Source organism: Gracilinanus agilis, chromosome 1 (assembly GCF_016433145.1).
Source record: "Gracilinanus agilis isolate LMUSP501 chromosome 1, AgileGrace, whole genome shotgun sequence".
In the NCBI taxonomy this organism is placed as follows: Eukaryota; Metazoa; Chordata; class Mammalia; order Didelphimorphia; family Didelphidae; genus Gracilinanus; species Gracilinanus agilis.
The window spans coordinates 271017817-271034912 of NC_058130.1; the positions used below are offsets into that span (position 1 = coordinate 271017817).

Below are 17096 nucleotides of genomic sequence, written 5' to 3' on the forward strand. Positions count from 1 at the left end.
GGACTCTATTGCATTTATACAGCAAGGAAGCAGCCTGTATCCATGGAGGCTGATGTTGGCTCCAGTTCACTCAGCCAGCAGGGCTGCCTATAGGAAGGCTGCAGTATCCTTTTTTACAGGATTAATGACCACAAGGCAAGATAGTAAGGATAAAAGTGGGCAAATGGAGTGGATTTTTCCAATTTAACTAAAGAAGAGCGGTGTGGAATTACAAAATCATGGGATCAGTCCTAACCTTTCCCTCTAACTCCCAGTATTTATAGTGAATGAGAGAGAAAAAGAGAAGAGAGAGAATATGAGTGAGTGTGTGACACACAAAAAGGTAGAAGAACTGGTCTAACTTAAAATGGATCAAATAAGTATATAGGTTATTTCAATATACTTGGGACTCCTTAGATCCACCCTGAAAAATATTCTCTTACGTGCATAGAAAGCTTATACTAGTTTAAATTTTAGAGGTTTCCATGTACAATTAGAAAAAAAATATTAGCTATATGACTACTCAAAGGCTATTTCTTTGTTTTCTGTTATAGACTAACAACCTATGTTCCTGAGTATTCTCACTATACCTAAAGCCTAAACTTACCCATTAAGTCTAATTTAGTTTTCTCAATGAACTGCTTGGAATTGGGAGCTAATATTTAAAAATTTCAAGGGCATAAAACCCTCAAAGGTACAGAAAATCATGCTAATTTAAACCCTATTTATCTCTAATTGTCCTGTGTCCCTTCAACTTTTCACAGAGAGCTAGCCCTACCTTTTTTAATGTCTTCACAGATGCTGGGTTCTCCTCCCCCCAAAACTTTCAGCCCCTTGAATTCAGGGACCATGCTTTCTAATTCTTCAATATTTCTGTAAGGTACCTCAGATCCACACCCAAATTTGCCTAAGACAGTGTTTGTATGTAGCAGAAGTTCAGTAAGTATTGATGACTAGATGTAGTGAAATATAATGGAAGCCATGGGTTGAAAGCAAAGAATTTCTGTTTTTTAAGTCAATATCCGTTTAGTCATAAGAATCACAGGCACTTTAAAAGGAAAGAGAGCTCGTCTCAATTCTAGCTTTTCAAAATGCATGTGCATTGAAAGTTCTTTGACTGGCTAGATTTGAGCTAGTTCCTTTAAGAAGTGTCACCTAGAATTACTAAATCTAAAACTTGTGTTTATCCTGGAAAAGCAGATACTGCATATGGCTTTCAAGACAGTAAAAGGAGAAGGGATTCATGACCCATCCCAAGCTTGTTTTCAAAATCATTAATGACAGCATAAATAGCAGAAAAGCACTCCAGGTGTTTTCCTAGGCTGGAAGTTATCTAGTTTAAGAAGATTATATCAAAGGTAGAAATTTGGCTTTCAAAAGTAACCTTGTACTGTCTGATTCACAAAGGTTCAGTAGATTGGGGGAAAGGTAAATAGAAGATGATTTGTTACAAAGGCAGGGGTTGGGGGCGCAGGGAGGGGTGGGACGGACAATAGGGAGTTTTGCTTTTGCTGGTGATATCTCACCATTCCTTGTGTAATTAGCCACTTGTCTATAGGCTCCATGTCGGAGTTCCCACCTTTACCTCTCCTCTGGGCGGAGAAAAGAAAATGTCCCAGAAAGAAAGAAATCACAGCAATACTCATGACAAAAAAGTTAATAGTGTACCAGCAGCAAAAGAAAAGTTATTGTTTATATTCATTTATTTATTCAGTTACCAAAAAACAAAAACAAACCCAAACCCAAACTCATAAAAACCAACAATGTTTCCCTTAGTCCCTCTGTAAAAGAGAAAAAAGGTTTAGTGACCAAGAAGAAAGTCTCACTAAAGGCATTACCATAAATACTGAGTTGGAGTGATGTGTTTCTTAGGCAATTAATGTGTTTTATATAATTTCTAAGTCTCTTGACACATGCCAGGCCTCGGGATTCTTCTGGTCAAGCAATATAAACATTAAGCAACTAGAAACATCATCATTTTTTTTTAAACCCTTGTACTTAGGTGTATTGTCTCATAGGTGGAAGATTGGTAAGGGTGGGCAATGGGGGTTCAAGTGACTTGCCCAGGGTCACACAACTGGGAAGTGGCTGAGGCCGGATTTGAACCTAGGACCTCCTGTCTCTAGGCCTGACTCTCACTCCACTGAGCTACCCAGCTGCCCCCGAAACATCATCATTTTGATAAGACACCTTTGAAAACAGTGGGATGATCTAAGTCACCAACCTGAACGGGTTAAAGTTCATTATATCCTCCAAATCTAAGGGGTTTGGAATACTTTGACCAGTTACCTTATTATATATAGGCTCTAAGTTTTCAACTGACAAACATTGGGTACACAGGGTCATTTATACCAGTGTGAATGACAAAAAGCACTTGCTCCTGGCAGTGCTGATATGAGCAAGACTATTAATTCCACTTGGGCCATAGTGACCACCACAAGAAAAGAAGGCATTCATTTCTGGTCAGTAAAATTGAGATTCAAAAGTCAGGGGGTTTCTTTTACTCTGAATATAAGCTTTCCCATGCTAGCTCAATTAAAATATAGCTGGACATTCCTGGGTTTCTATACTTCATTTACCAAAAAAGGATTTGTGATATTGGAAATGCTTTGGGCTAGCCAACCTGACCAGGGTTACTGCAGCTTACAAAGAATCCTTATAGGGAAAAGCAAGGCTCAGGGTTATTATGAAACAGGCCCAGGTCCTACAGGCATATGTCGGACTAGCTCTTCAATGCTCCCTAGTGGCAGATACTGAGAGGAACCTTGCTCTCATTCACCAAATGTCCTACTCATGAGTTGTTTGATTTTGTGTTTCTGCAGGAGGCAAAACTGAATGGATTGTTACTGTGTCGTATGCCCTGGAATTCATTTAGAGGAACTATAGGGTTAAGAAATGGTGGTCTGCTATAATAAGTGAATAGGCTGGTGCTCTTTTCTAATCCTTCCTTGAAAATGAATGGGCCTAGACTGTGGTAGCCTGGTTGAGTATAGATGGGACTTCAGGGAAGTCCCACCAAATTGTGCCACCCACTTCCTCCTCCCCCACCACCTCTCACTTCACCCCAATACTCGGCAAGTACTCACTCACACACCTCCCACACCCCTACCCACCCACCCAGCATTGGTAGGGGGTAGAGGGAGATTCTAAATATGCAGAAAAGCCTAGAAAAAACCTTGACTAACTTTTCTCCTTTGGTTATCTGAAACAGTCTAAAAGATTATAATTCTAGTTTGAGATACAAAGAATTATGAAATATCCAATCACTGGCCTCTCTTAATTTCTGTAAGGAGACACATTGGTGAGTGATACTTACAAACATTCCCAAATTCTATTAGAAATTTAATTTCCTGGGAATTACTCTCTTCAATACTGTAAAGAGTCATGACCATCCACTTACCCAACTCTTCTTCCTTTTTTGTTCTGGGTATTCAAAAAATGTAAATGTTTCAAAATCAAACAAGATCATTCTTCATAATCATGCTAACAGTGTCAACTACATGTTATATAAAGAAACCCCTTCCATGAGAGCATTTCTCTCTTTGAGTAAAGATAGTATTTTTAAATAACTTTCATCACTGAATTTTTCTCTCCCTAAAAGGTAAGTTTCTCTCCCCAAAAAGAACAGTTCAAGCATAGATAGGCACCAATGACAGGACTATAGCTCTTTCTGGTAGGTGAGTGAAGGGTCTATCTGTTGGACCGGCTTTATCTGGTTGGATTTACTTAGTAATTATTTTCTTCTGGTGAGCTTTGTTTTCAAATGTCTTCTTTTCATACAGGGAAAATAGGTTTAAAAACCTACCACTCCAGTGTTGTGTTTTCGAACATCTAGTGCAGAAGCAAGACCTCCCACTGCCTGAGGATCCTCATAAGTGACTCTAGAAACCAAGCAGAGCAAACAGTTTTAGTTCAAGCTATTCATGATAGAGGGATGTATGATTAGTTTCTTTCTTTTTTTTTTTTTTTTTAAACACTTACCTTCTGTTTTAGAATCAATATTGTCTACTGGTTCCAAGGCAAAAGAGGAAGCAGTAAGGGCTAGGCAATGGGGATTAAAGTGACTTGCCCAGGGTTCACCTAGCTAGGAAGTATCTGAGGCCAAATTTGAACCTAGGACCTCCTGTCTCTGGGCCTGGCTCTTAATCCACTGAGCCATCCAGCTTCCCCTTCATTGAGGCTGTCCCAGTGTCATGCAGAAAGTATCTGAGATCTGAACCCAAGATCTCCCATCTCTAGGCCTGGCTCTCAATCTACTGAGCCTTCTGGATGTTCCACTATGATTAGTTTCTATTCTGAACCATTTGGAATGTAGCCCCCTTTCCCAATACACAAGCCTACTTACTGGCTCTGCTGGGGAGAAGCTAAGGAATCATATTGTCTCGTTGATATATGACACAGATTAGGAGAACTGGGTTCTAACCATGCCTTGAGTCTTAATTTCCTGTGAAACCTTATTTTAGAATGTCTGAAATGCTATAAAATGTAGTTGAGAGTGGGTTTATATAGAAAATCAAATTAATGTTAATTACTATTAAAGATAAAGAAACCTCATTTGTAGGTATGATAAAAAAAAGGCTTAGGAATATTAGGGCACTGGAATCATCATATCTATGAATATGAAGGGCAGTTTTTTCTCCTGCCCCACCCCCACCCAGTCACACAGCTGGTATCTGAGGTAGGATTTGAAGCCAGGTCTTTCTGAATCCAAGTCCAGTGCTCTATCTACTATGCTACCTAGTTGCTCAGAGTCGTTTCAGATAAAAATGGACAAAAAGGGTTACTAAAAATGAGACCCAGGGCACCTTAATGGACAAAGGGTAGTGGGGTCCATGAGGGGAAGATAGATGCCAGAGGAAGTGTTTCTACTTGGGATAAATCTTGATAAAAAGCCAAAAACTGTGAAAGAAACCAGGAAGGTGCTTGTTGTAGAAGCAAAATCATGGCTTCCAAATATCTAACCCCAGTTATGCTGGTGTTTGGGTGGGAGATTGGGGAGGTACTCTGCCTTAATCATCACCAAAGTTTATATAACTGTACCTAAAATATATATTTTTTTGCAGCTCCAACTTACATGGTAACTCTTTAAGGGCAAGGTATAGGTTTGCTTTATTTTGAACAATGATTTAGGAAGAAATATCCCTGTTTGTGACAGATAGGAAAAAATATACTATGTTCCCACTGTGGGGAAATGGAATTCCATTCAGTATCCTCATTAGATGCCAAATCTTCAGTCCCACATTTCCAAGCTCTGGGTGACAGTGTTGGTCCTCATGAATAGAAGTTCCCCTTTGTGTTGGCTTTTGCCCAACTGGCGGAGCCAATTCTTCTTGCTCCCAATTTCTTTAGAAAAAAAGCCTTCTACTTACGTCTTACGCTGTTCAGCCAAGGAATTTCCTCTCGTCTGGGCAAACATATCAAAGTCATCTTGGGGGTTACAGTGCTGGAGAGAGCTGAGGGTTCCACTGACACTATCTGTCCCCAAATCTGAATATGACAATAATTAAATGTTGGTCATAGATACAAAGATACTTTCCTCCAAAACCAGAGGGGGACAAAGTTGAGCAAAAAGATAGCAAAATGAGTTACGGTGAATATTTTCACACATTAAAGATTCTAGTATTTCTTGTTTCACTCCTAGGGTGGTGCTGAGTGAGCAGAGAACAAGCTACAAGTTGGGTACATGGGATTTGGAGGAGGATTAATGCATTTCAATTCCCAATTTGTGAGTGAGTGGGAAAGAGTCAATTTGTAGTAGTAAAGGGGGCAGGGGAAGACCATCAGGAAGGACCATGGAATCATGGATTTAGAGCAAGAAGGGATCTTAGAAGTCATAGATCAGGACACTGAGGCCCCCAAAATTATGTGACTTATTTGAGGTCAAACAGGTAATGGGAGAAAGGTGAAAAAAAGAATGGAGCAATAAAAGATTGTAGGTACTTATTTCTTCTATTATAAATTATGTAGCAGAGGGAGCATGCTCAGATTTGTCCTTCTTGGATTTTACAGAACATGCATGGACATTCTCTGTCTCATTTCAATCCAGCAAGAGGGACTTTGGGAACTAGTTTCTGGTCATGATGCCCCTGAGGTTGGTAGTATGTGATAATGAAAAGTCTTCTAATTGGCTACCGGAATGGTTGAGTGGGAAGTGAGAGTACATACAAAAGGTATGACCTGCCAATTGCTCAGTCTCTTTTTCTTGATGGTTTCAAGTGATGAGGGCTATTTTCAGCTGCTGAGTGGAGGAAAGGCAGCTGCCCTATTTCTTACCTAGTCACTATATGTCCATGAACACATGCTCCAATTTCTTTTGTGTTAGTCACTAGTTCTTTTGACTCTGTAGCCAATTAGAAGACTTTTTGTCATGACATGATAGCAACCTCTACATTAAAATGGCTAGAAGCTGGCACTTGAAGTTCACTATGTTGGAGTGCTGTAACCAGGGTGGAAATATCTACATATGCTTTATATTATTTCCCAGGAAGGGCAAATCTGAGTACGTTCCCTTGGTTACAATGAAAACTTACCATTATGCAAAATAAAAGTAGTCACCATTCTAACTATTTTGTGATGAGTGAATCATATAATTTAGTGAGTTATTTAAATTTTGGGGTAGCTATATCTAATTTAACTTTTAAAGATGATTCTTTGATACAATTTGTATAGGATTTGGAAAGTTGCTATGGAACTGGTGAGGTACAAATGGGCAGGTTATAAATGCTGTCAAAAACAAACTGTATACCATGGGTTAAAAAAAAATCTCCATGTTCTTCTAACTGGAAAGAAAAGGTAGGCAGATATCTAGAAACCTGTGCCTAGCATAAATTCAGTGGAGAAGAAGGACTGGCTTCTAATGGGGTATGATGGGACTAAGGAACTTCACAGTGAGAAAGACATTCAACACCATACGTACCCAGGCCTGCTAGTTGTGAGGAAAGAGAAGATGGTGGTGCTGTGTTACCCACCATTGGACTCACTACAGCTGGAGACCCTGGACCAAGATCTATTAAATTATCTTCAGTTACTTCATTCAGGACCTGTCAGGATATTAGAGAGGCAGTGAGTGTCTTGTTCCACAGTTCTTGCTGTACAGGCAAAGAATAAGCAAGATCATTACAAACTAGGAACTGATCACCTATTGTGATCATTAGGCTTATCATTTTCTAATTTTCAAATGTCTTCAGATTTTAATGGCTTCTAGGCTGGTAGCCACCATCATATCCCATCCTGGCTCTAGATACATGGAGGTCTGCATGTTACTGTCTCCTGCCAGTCCCCCAGAGAACTAACATATAAAGCTTAGGAAAGCTAGTCCACACCAGGAATCTTCTTCTCCCAAATGCTCAAGGACAAACAGGGTTGGAATCCTGGAGTGTAAAAAGAAGTTGAAGGTATTCTATCAATGAGACTTTGTTGGCACAATGTGTTTACACTCTCAAATTTCAGAACAGCCTACCCTTGCCTTCTATGCTACCCCATCACTACCCCATACCACATTTTTTCTTGCAAACAATGTCTTCTTATTTGAGATTCATTAAATAAATCTCCAACTTCAGTTGGTTCTCCCCAATGATACTAGCAACTTGGGCTTATGCTCTTCACTGACCCAAAAAACCTCTAAGTGCAAAAAACATAAACCAGGGCATGGGAGAAAGAGGACATCACAGACATGATGGGAGGCAGAACCAGCCCTCCTCCATGTACAAGGTTCTGAAATGATACTTACTCCATTAGTGGTATTTTGAGCAGAACGACCTGACCTGTACCGTTCAAACCTGGTAGGGGTGAGGGGGAAAAAAAAAAGAACAAAAGAGGAGAGGGATCAGTTTCAACAAACTGCTAAGCTGTTTAGGTGTGAGGAAAATTTCAGTTGCCTGGGAGATAGGAGTGAACTTGGCACTACCTGAAGAGGGCAGGAACCTAGCTCACTAGGGAACACAAACAGATAATAAATACCTAGGTCTTCCCATAGTTAGGGGAGGGAGGCAGTGAGAAGGTATCCAGAGCAAACAGATGCAGACTCTCTGACTTTCATCTTACACCATATCAAGGCAGGGTATTTTTGGGTGGATATGTATTAGGGGGTGGTATGTAAAATTAGTCTGTTATGAGCAATACCCACCATTTCACAGACACTGTTAGACTACAGATACACCAGCCTTGGCAGCCTGTGTTGCCTCTTCCTATGACCTGGGAGTGCCTCAGCATCCCATCTACAAAATAAAAGTAATAATCTTGGGCCCCTCCCTATATCACAGGACTCTTATAAAGAATAATTAGCTAATGCCTTTAATATACTCCACTCTGCTCCCAAGTCCAATGAGAAAGGTATCGGATAAAGACCTTTGATTACTTGGCTGATGATTAGTGGGTCACTTCCCCCACCTCTTTTGAGGAGATGGTTGGGACCACAAATATGAGAGAGAGACTAGCTCTGGGGCCAGTACTCGACCTACTGGAATGATCAAGGAGCCAGGAGTAACTGGGTTGTCTTAACAGGAAGCTGTCATTCCTGAGAAGTTATCTGAGATTGTTTTGGCTCTGGTTAGCTACAGAATCATACCTGTACTGATCCACAACCAAATCATTCTCAAGCCAAGTTGTTTAATAAGATGTAAACTTTGTGTGTGCATGCGTGCAGTGGATTGAAAGCCAGGTCCAGAGATGAGAGGTCCTATGTTCAAATCTGGCCTCAGATACTTCCTAGCTTGTAACCCTGGGCAAGTCACTTAAACCCTACTGCCTAGCCCTTACTGCTCTTCAGCCTTGGAACCAGTATTGGTTCTAAGATGGAAGGTAAGGATTAAAAAAAATGTATAGCTGAACAGAAAACAAAGAAAGTAGAAATGAAACAAAGGAAACTAAAAGAAAAGTAGAAATGAAACAAAGAAAAACTAAAAGCTCCTGGGTCTGAGAAAAGGAACTGTGCCTTTTACCTCTTTTTCCTTTTTTTTTTTCTCAGCTCTCTGGGGCTGACTCCTGGGGAGAAAAAGGTCTCTCTGGGTTATTTTAAAGATGGGCTGTTGTCATCCTGTTGTGACTTCCTTCCTATACTTATTGAATGTCAGAAAATTCATGTTTTGTTTTCAGTCTTCATTTTTACAGAAAAGAATGGAAATGTCCATTTTTTCTTTTTCTTTTTTTAACACCCTTACCTTCCATCATAGAATTGGAGTTAGGTAATTTGCCCAGGGTCACACAGCTAGGAAGTGTCTGAGGCCAGATTTGAACCCAGGACCAGGATCTCTAGGCCTGGCTCTCAATCCACTGAGCTACCTAGTAACCTCAGGCTGGATAATTTCTTATACCGAGTGTCTGTTCTTATAATACTCTTGGTGAAGGAGAAAGAAATATTTAAAAATAAAATCAAAGTGGAGTGGAGTAATTCTATAGTTCAATGTGGCCTCAATCTCTGATAAAATCAGAAAAGTGCACTATGACCATGAGGTAGATTTAAACCTGATGCTTGGGTATCGATATTCTTTTGTATCACATACTACAAAAGGGTTAGATAATAAAATAAAACATCAATAATAAAGAAATGGAACCACTTGGTATCTTGTAAAGAGTGTGCCATCTCAGGCACTTCAATCTAGGTGGGAATTCCTGATACTTTTAATGTGTTCCTGCTGTTTCAAGTCACCAAACCTTTATGAAGTACCTAAGTACATGGTAGGCACAGAACAGAATTCAAACACTGAGTGCAGTGATTTCTTTATCTGTAAACTGGGAACACACATTCCAAGCTCCCTTACTCCCCACTAATACACTATAATGCTGGGAAGATGAACACATTTATAAAAACAACCACTAGCAAAAAATACTGAGCCCTTGGAAGTAAGTACTATGTGAATGTATGGAATTATCATAATGAGTTAATGCCCCCTGAGCATTCACTAGGCCTGCAGTATATTTATTGGTGGTGTTACTGCTATAATAGTAGTAGCAAGAATAATAATATCACCAACTTAGTTGGTTGATAATTAGTAGGTTATAAAGTATAGATCACTATACTAGAGATCTGGGTGCTAGTCCTGGGTCACAGATTTAGAGCTGAAAAATCCTGCAGAGGCTAGTTCAACCTTTTAATATTAAAAGTAAAGAAATTGAGGCCCAGAGAAGTTAAATGATTTGTCCTAGATCACAGGGGCAACTAGGTGACATAGTTAGACTGAGTGTAAGGCCTGGAGTCACTAAGACCTGATTTCGGACACTCCTTAGCTGTGTATATTCGCCTCAGTTTCCTCATCTGTCAAAAGAGCAGGAGAAGGAAATGTCAAAATCACTGTAGTATCTTTGCCATGAAAACCCCAAATGGGATCATGAAGAGTTGGACATGACTGAAAAAAGGCTGAACAAGAGACCACACAGGCAGTAAGTGAGAGAGTTAAAATCTGAACCCAAGGCCTTTAACACCAAGTCTAGCACTGTTCTGATGCCGCTTGTTCTCATTCTATGCTTGCTGATTTCCACAGGATGGCTAGAGGACCTAGAGTAATTACTTAGTCTCTTAAATTCTTAATTTCCTCACCTGGAAAATGAATGGGTTCGACTAGAGTTCAACTTTTTTTTTTTAAATACCAAGCTCATGGACCCCTTCTAAGAATCATGGTTTTAATGTGTAAATAAAATACAAAGGATTACAAAGGAAACCAAAAGGGTAGTGAATATAAAGATGTAATTCCACCCTGCCCCCCCAAGTTCATAGATGCCCTGAAATCTATCCACATTCACTGGACTCCAGAACTAGATGATGGCTAACATCTCTTCTAGTGCTAAATGTTTAGGATTCTAGAAGACTACAGACAAGTCAGGGAGGCCATTACAACAGTACTTGACACCACATTTTTTATTTAAATCTATGTCTGTGAATTTTAAAGTTTTTTTCTTTTTCCAAGTGAGGCCTCTTAATGAGAAAAGGGATATTTGTTGTCAGTGTCCAACTATTTTGGGTAGTAATAATTAGGAAAGCGTGAAAGTGGAGTATCTACTTTCTTTTTCTTTAAAATAGTTGTTTTATAAATTTTTTTTTGTTTTTTCATCATAGCTATTTCCTGATATCCCTCAGTCCCAACTGAATTCTTCCTTATCACAAAGAAAGGGTTAAGTAAAAGCAACCAACAAAGAAAGCAAAGGCATCTGACAGGGCTTGTGCTCTTCTTTCTTTCTCTTTTCTTTTCCCTTTCCTTCTCTTATGCTTTCTTTTCCAAAGGCAGAATTTTATTACTCTCAATGGCTGAATGTCCAGACATTCTAGACAAACTAGCATTTAAAAGCCAATCCTTTTTCTCAGCAGTGATTTTTATCCCTATCAAGCTTTTAAAGGGTTCAATACCCAAGAGAGGGACTTATAAGTTACAAAAGCCCCGTGCCCTACTAAATTCCCTAAACCTGTGTGGAGGGGGCTGGGGGAGGTTGGGGGAGGAGAGAGGAGAGCCAGGTGGAAAGAGAAGAAAAGAGAGAAAAATCAACAGAAACCTAATGGTGTGTATAAAGGGCAAATACTAATTCTGCATATCAATTTCCTGTGGCTCAATTCCCAGGAGAATAAGATGCATTTCACCTGTCATCTGGTGACAAATTAGCATCTCTAATGAGTATTTTCCATTTCTAATCTCTCTCCCCCTTTGTTTATGAGAAAATCCCTAAGATATTGTGCCAACAATCTTTTCAGAGGGAAAAAAAAAGTTCCCACCTCTCATATCTGAGGAAGACGTTATTTAAGTCATCGTTCACATGTAGCAATTCCTCGGTGACCTCTTCATTAGAAACCCTGGAGATGAGTTCCACAATTCTCTGCTGCATAGCTCTACAGGTCCTGTTCAGTTCCTAAGGAATATGGGTAATACCTAGTCATTACCAATATAACTTTTAGGGGGGGGAAAGGACATTTTTATAGCAACCTATCTACTTTTTGAAAAAAATTCATCAGTCTGCCAAAAAATATTAGTGTACTTTTTACTCTTAGATAGAAGGTATCCCTAACACCATGTTTCATTTTATTTCATTTTTTAAACCTTTACCTTCTGTCTTAGTATCAATTCTAAGACAAAAGAGTGGCAAGGGCTTAGGCAAATGAAATTAAATGACTTGCCTAGGATCACACAGCTAGGAAGTATCTAGGGCCACATTTGAACCTAGGATCTCCCATCTCCAGGCCTGGTTCTCTCCACTGAGCCACCTAGCTGCCCCTGAAGAGTAAGTAAATTGTAACATAGTAAGAAGTAGAGACTATCTGTGACTCCAAGCATCCTTTATTTTCCCCTTCCTCCATATACTCTCATCCACAAGAGTGGTGCATTTGCTCGAATGTTTTAAGTTTCTAGTCAAATGTTAGGGAGAGACTGCCTGCCTTCTACTCCCCACTGACCTTGACATCACTCAAAACCATTCCACTTCCTTTATCTGATCATAATCTTTTATTATATCCTTCTCTATGCCTAATGATCCTTACCCCTGTTTTTCCTTTTGACTGTGACCCTCAGTCCCTCCATCCCTCAATTCCCTCCCAGACTGCCACCTCTGTCCCTCTCTTGATTGCTTGAGGGAACCAAATTAAGTATATTATATTCTACACTGGCATCCTTTGGCTCTTACCAAAGATAACAATAATCTCATTTTTTAAAAAAAAATGTCTATTTGTATCTTTGGTTTTCACATTGCCCAAGTCTGCCCTTGTCTTCCTCTTCCTTCTCCCTTGCCATCAGAAAGTTCTCTCTTATAAATGAGTTGTTTCTTTCTTTCTTTTTTTTTTTTAATAAAAAGAACAAGAGAAAAAAGTTAGCAAAACCAATGAATATATTTAAAAATTTTGGCAATTTATTTAATGTTTGCAAAGGTATTTTCTTTGGGACCAAACTTGTTATTTATAATTGTGCAACATTAACCTTCAATTGTTTTGTTAGTGTTCTCACATTGTCATGATATAGAAGTAAATATGTTTACGTATATCTATATATCTATATATATATATATCTGTAGAGAAAGTTTTTCTGGCTGTTTACTTTATTTTGCTTAATTCATTTCAGTTCACATAAGTCTTTCCACATGTTTCCCATAATAATCATATTGCCATTTCTTATACCACAGTAATATTCTGTTACATTCATGTACCACAATTTTTTTTAGCCATTACTCAATCAACAGGCATCTACTGTATTTTTAGTTTTTTGCTGCCACAAAAAAGTGTTGCTATAAATATTTTGGTGTATAATAGTGCTTTTCTTTCTATTAGTGACCTCCTTGGGATATAACAATGATATCTTTTTTTTTTTTAAACCCTTGTACTTCGGTGTATTGTCTTATAGGTGGAAGACTGGTAAGGGTGGGAACAATGATATCTTAATTACACAATCTTAATAGCCTTTTTTCTCTTCTTCAAATTTTTTTTGTTCTGAACTTAACATCAAATAAAAGGAATAGTATTTCTATATACACAGAACAGGAAAAAAAGGATTATACATGAAACTATAAGATCTCTGTTATACAGCTTGCTTTTCTTTTGTAAGCATACAATAAATTACTTCTGTAGCTTTCAAAGCCATCCTGCTTGTTTATGTTTCTTTCAGGCCTTCCTTCTATTCTTGGCATTAAAAAAAAAAAAAAAGACGTTTCTAATGACCCTCTTTCCTTCCTTCCTTCCTTCCTTCCTTCCTTCCTTCCTTCCTTCCTTCCTTCCTTCCTTCCTTCCTTCCTTCCTTCCTTCCTTCTTTCCTTCCTTCCTTCCTTCCTTCCTTCTTATCTTATTGGCTACTGTATCCTTCTTCATATTCTGCCCCGATGGAGAAAAAAACCCTTATAACAAACATACAGAGTAAAGTGAAACAAATCCCCACATTGGCTATGTCCAAAAATGTACATTTTATTCTGCTTCTTCAGGATTCATTTCTCTCTGTCAAAAGATGGGCAGCATATTTCATCATCAGTCCTCTGGAATTATACTTGTTCATTGCATAGATCATGGTACTCAAGTCTTTCCAAATATTGTAAAAAAAATTACAAATCTTTTCAACAAAAATCTGACTTTTCTCCTTCCCACCCCAACTTTTCTCTACTTTCAACTGAGAATGAAAGAAAAACAAAACTGTTGTTACAAACATAGATAGTTAAACAAATTTTCCCACTGGCCATGTCCCATATACATATAAAAATATAAATAATAGTATGTTGTATATAATAATTATATATCTCTGTGTGTGTGTATGTATATATATATATATATATAGAGAGAGAGAGTGTGTATGTGTGTGTGTGTATGTGTATATATATATATATAACATATATATATATATATATAGAGAGAGAGTGTGTGTATGTGTGTGTGTGTGTGTGTGTGTGTGTGTGTGTGTGTATAAATAATGGCCATTGGGAAAATTTGTTTTGCTTAACTATCTATATATGTATGTATCTCTTTCTGCACTATCTTCTCTATCCAGAGGTGGTAGCATGTTTTACCCTTGGCCATCTGGATTGGTAATTGGTTGTTGGTGATCATAATGATCAGTTTCTAATTCTTTCAAAGTTGTCTATCTTTACCATGTTGTTGTCATTGCATAAATTGTTCTCATTTTTCTCTGCATCAATTCATCTAAGTGAGCTCAGGTTTTCCCCCCTTTATCCTTTCTGGACAGCTGGGTGGTACAGTGGATAGAATGCTGAGCCTGGAATCGGGAAGACCTGAATTTAAATCTAACTTCAGCTATTTATTTGCTGTGTGACTTATGGACAAGTCACTTAATCTCAGTCTGCCTCAATTTCCTCAATTGTAAAATGGGAATCATAATAGCATCTACCTCCTAGGTATGCTGTGAGGATCAAATAAGATAATAATTGTAAAGCACTAATAGCACAGTGCCTGGCTATGTAAAATATAAGTGCTATGTAAATGTCAGTTGTCATTTATTATTATTTATTATTATTATTTCTTAGAGTATAATAGTATTTCATCACATTTATATGCTATAACTTGTTCAGGTTTTCTTCAATTTATGGGTAAAGTCTTCTTTTTCATTAAAGGTCTATCCCCCCACCTCCCCACCCCCTGTAGAATCATACTGTTTGGCTGGACAAATTATTCTTGGCTGGAAGCCTATACTAACCCTTTTGCTCCTTTATAATGGAAGCTACTAAACTATATGTAATTCTGACTGTGTCCCTCCTTGGTATTTGGATTTTTCCTTTGGGCTGCTCCTAGTATTTTTCCTTTAATCCTTCCAGAAGTTCCAGATTTTGGCTAGGATGTTCCTGGGGGTTTTCATTTTGGGGTTTATTTCAAGAGGTGACAGTGGATTCTTTCCTTTTCTACTTTGCCTAAGAAATTTGGGCAGTTTTCTCTTAAGTTTTCCTGAAATATGATGCCTAGGCTCTCTTTTGGTCATGGCATTCAGATAGTCTGATGACTCTTAAGTTTTCTGTTTTCAAGGTGAGTTGTTTTTGCTGAGATACTTTACCTTTTATTCTATGTTTTCAATTTTTTGGTTTTCTTTTAATACAGGAGTCATTGGTTTCTATTTGGTACAGTCTAATTTTCAAGATGTTTGTTGCTTGGACAAGTTTTTACCTCTCTCTCATTTCTCTTCTATAACCTTTGCTTTATTCTCTCCCAGGAATTTTAGCTGAATTTTTGCCCAATCTGTTTTTTTTTTTTTTTAAGCTTTGCAAATAGGTGTTTTGGTCATTCTCTTCTTTTGTGTGTTTTGAGGATCCTTGTTATCATAATAGCCTTTTATGGTGGAGTTATTTTTTGTTCCATCATTTTTCCAGTCTAGTTTCTGACTTTGAACTTGACTTAGAGCTGGACTCTGTGCCCTTATGGACGAAAGATCTGGTCTAGTTCTGCTGCTGTTTTCTCAGGGTATTTGAGTACTGTGATTCCATGCTCTAAAGAACAAGTTTAAGCTGAAGAAAAGCTGCATGCTTTCAGTCCTCCTAAAGTGGTATGAGCAACATCTGACTGCTGCCCCTCTTGTCTGGGCTATGCAAGTTACTGACCTTGGTTTTGGTCTGAGTAATAATATAATTTGCTGATTGACTCAGTCACCATTAACCATTTGGGAAGCTCTGCTAATCCAGGTCCCAAAATTGTAGGCTACCTTTTGGTTTGGGATTTCTGCTCTAATCATTCAATCTATTTGATATATTGTCCAGGAATTCCCTACTTGGGAATGCCACTCCTAAGTTCAAGCCCCTTCCTCAGGCTACCCTAAATCTCTGTCCTGGAACTGGGTAGTTGATGCCTAAGATTTAATTGGTACCTGTTCTCATTGCAATGCCTCTTACAGTTCTGGGAGTACTCTGAAAAGGTTTGGGATCTCTTCTTGTTCTAAAACACAGCTTGTCCCTGGGTGAGGGGCACTGGGTTTGGCCCAATCCCATCCCATCAATGTTTATATACTTATCTGTCTCCTGTACTGACCTGGGCTGGATAAATGACTTTTTCTTGGATTTCCTTATCAGGATTCGGTCTGATGCATTTTTTAGATTTGTTTGGAGTTTTGGGAAAAGCTGGGATGTACTGTTTTCTGTTACTCTGTCATCTAGGCTCTACTTGTGGTTTTCTTGATAGTATTCTTGTATTTGTATATATAATTGTTTATATAATTCTGATTCGCTTTTCACTTTACATTGCATCACTTCATACAAATCTTCTTCTCATGTTTCTTTGAAATCATCCTTAATGATCTTTTCTCATTCTTTATCTTTCTTGTTCTCTCTGCTGGCTTTCTAAATTATGCCTACTAACAGCAGTTGACTTCAAAACTCTGCCCTGGACCTTCTTTTTTACTTCCTTCTCTACTTTCTCACTTGGTGATTTTATCTGCTTTTATAAGTTCAATGATGATCTCTATCTAAGTGATTGACAGATTTATATATCTAGGCCTAGTCTCTCTCCTTAGCTACAGTCAGACATCTTAAACAGGATGTCCCAAACTTAACATGTTCAAAACAGAATTCTCCCCCACCCCTAAACTCTCTCTTAACTTTCCTAGTACTGTAAAGGACAACCTCCCACTCACCCTCAACTTCACTCTCACTCATCAACCCACATATCCAATGCTTTGCCAAATTTCACTGTTTCCACCTTTGTAACATCTCATATATGTCTACTAGTCTTC

The 17096-nt window shown here is 38.5% G+C and overlaps 1 protein-coding gene across 1 annotated transcript in view; it reads right to left on the reverse strand.

Annotated features, from left to right (window-relative positions):
• TOM1L2 (target of myb1 like 2 membrane trafficking protein) overlaps positions 1-17096 on the reverse strand; it is a 173115-nt gene that overhangs the window by 14155 nt on the left and 141864 nt on the right. The window contains exons 7-12 of the mRNA XM_044679918.1: positions 11678-11811; positions 7709-7757; positions 6896-7019; positions 5349-5466; positions 3790-3860; positions 1506-1597 (exon numbers count right to left, since the gene is read on the reverse strand). Coding sequence (XP_044535853.1) covers positions 1506-1597; positions 3790-3860; positions 5349-5466; positions 6896-7019; positions 7709-7757; positions 11678-11811 — 588 coding nt within the window. The remainder of the gene's footprint in view (positions 1-1505; positions 1598-3789; positions 3861-5348; positions 5467-6895; positions 7020-7708; positions 7758-11677; positions 11812-17096) is intronic.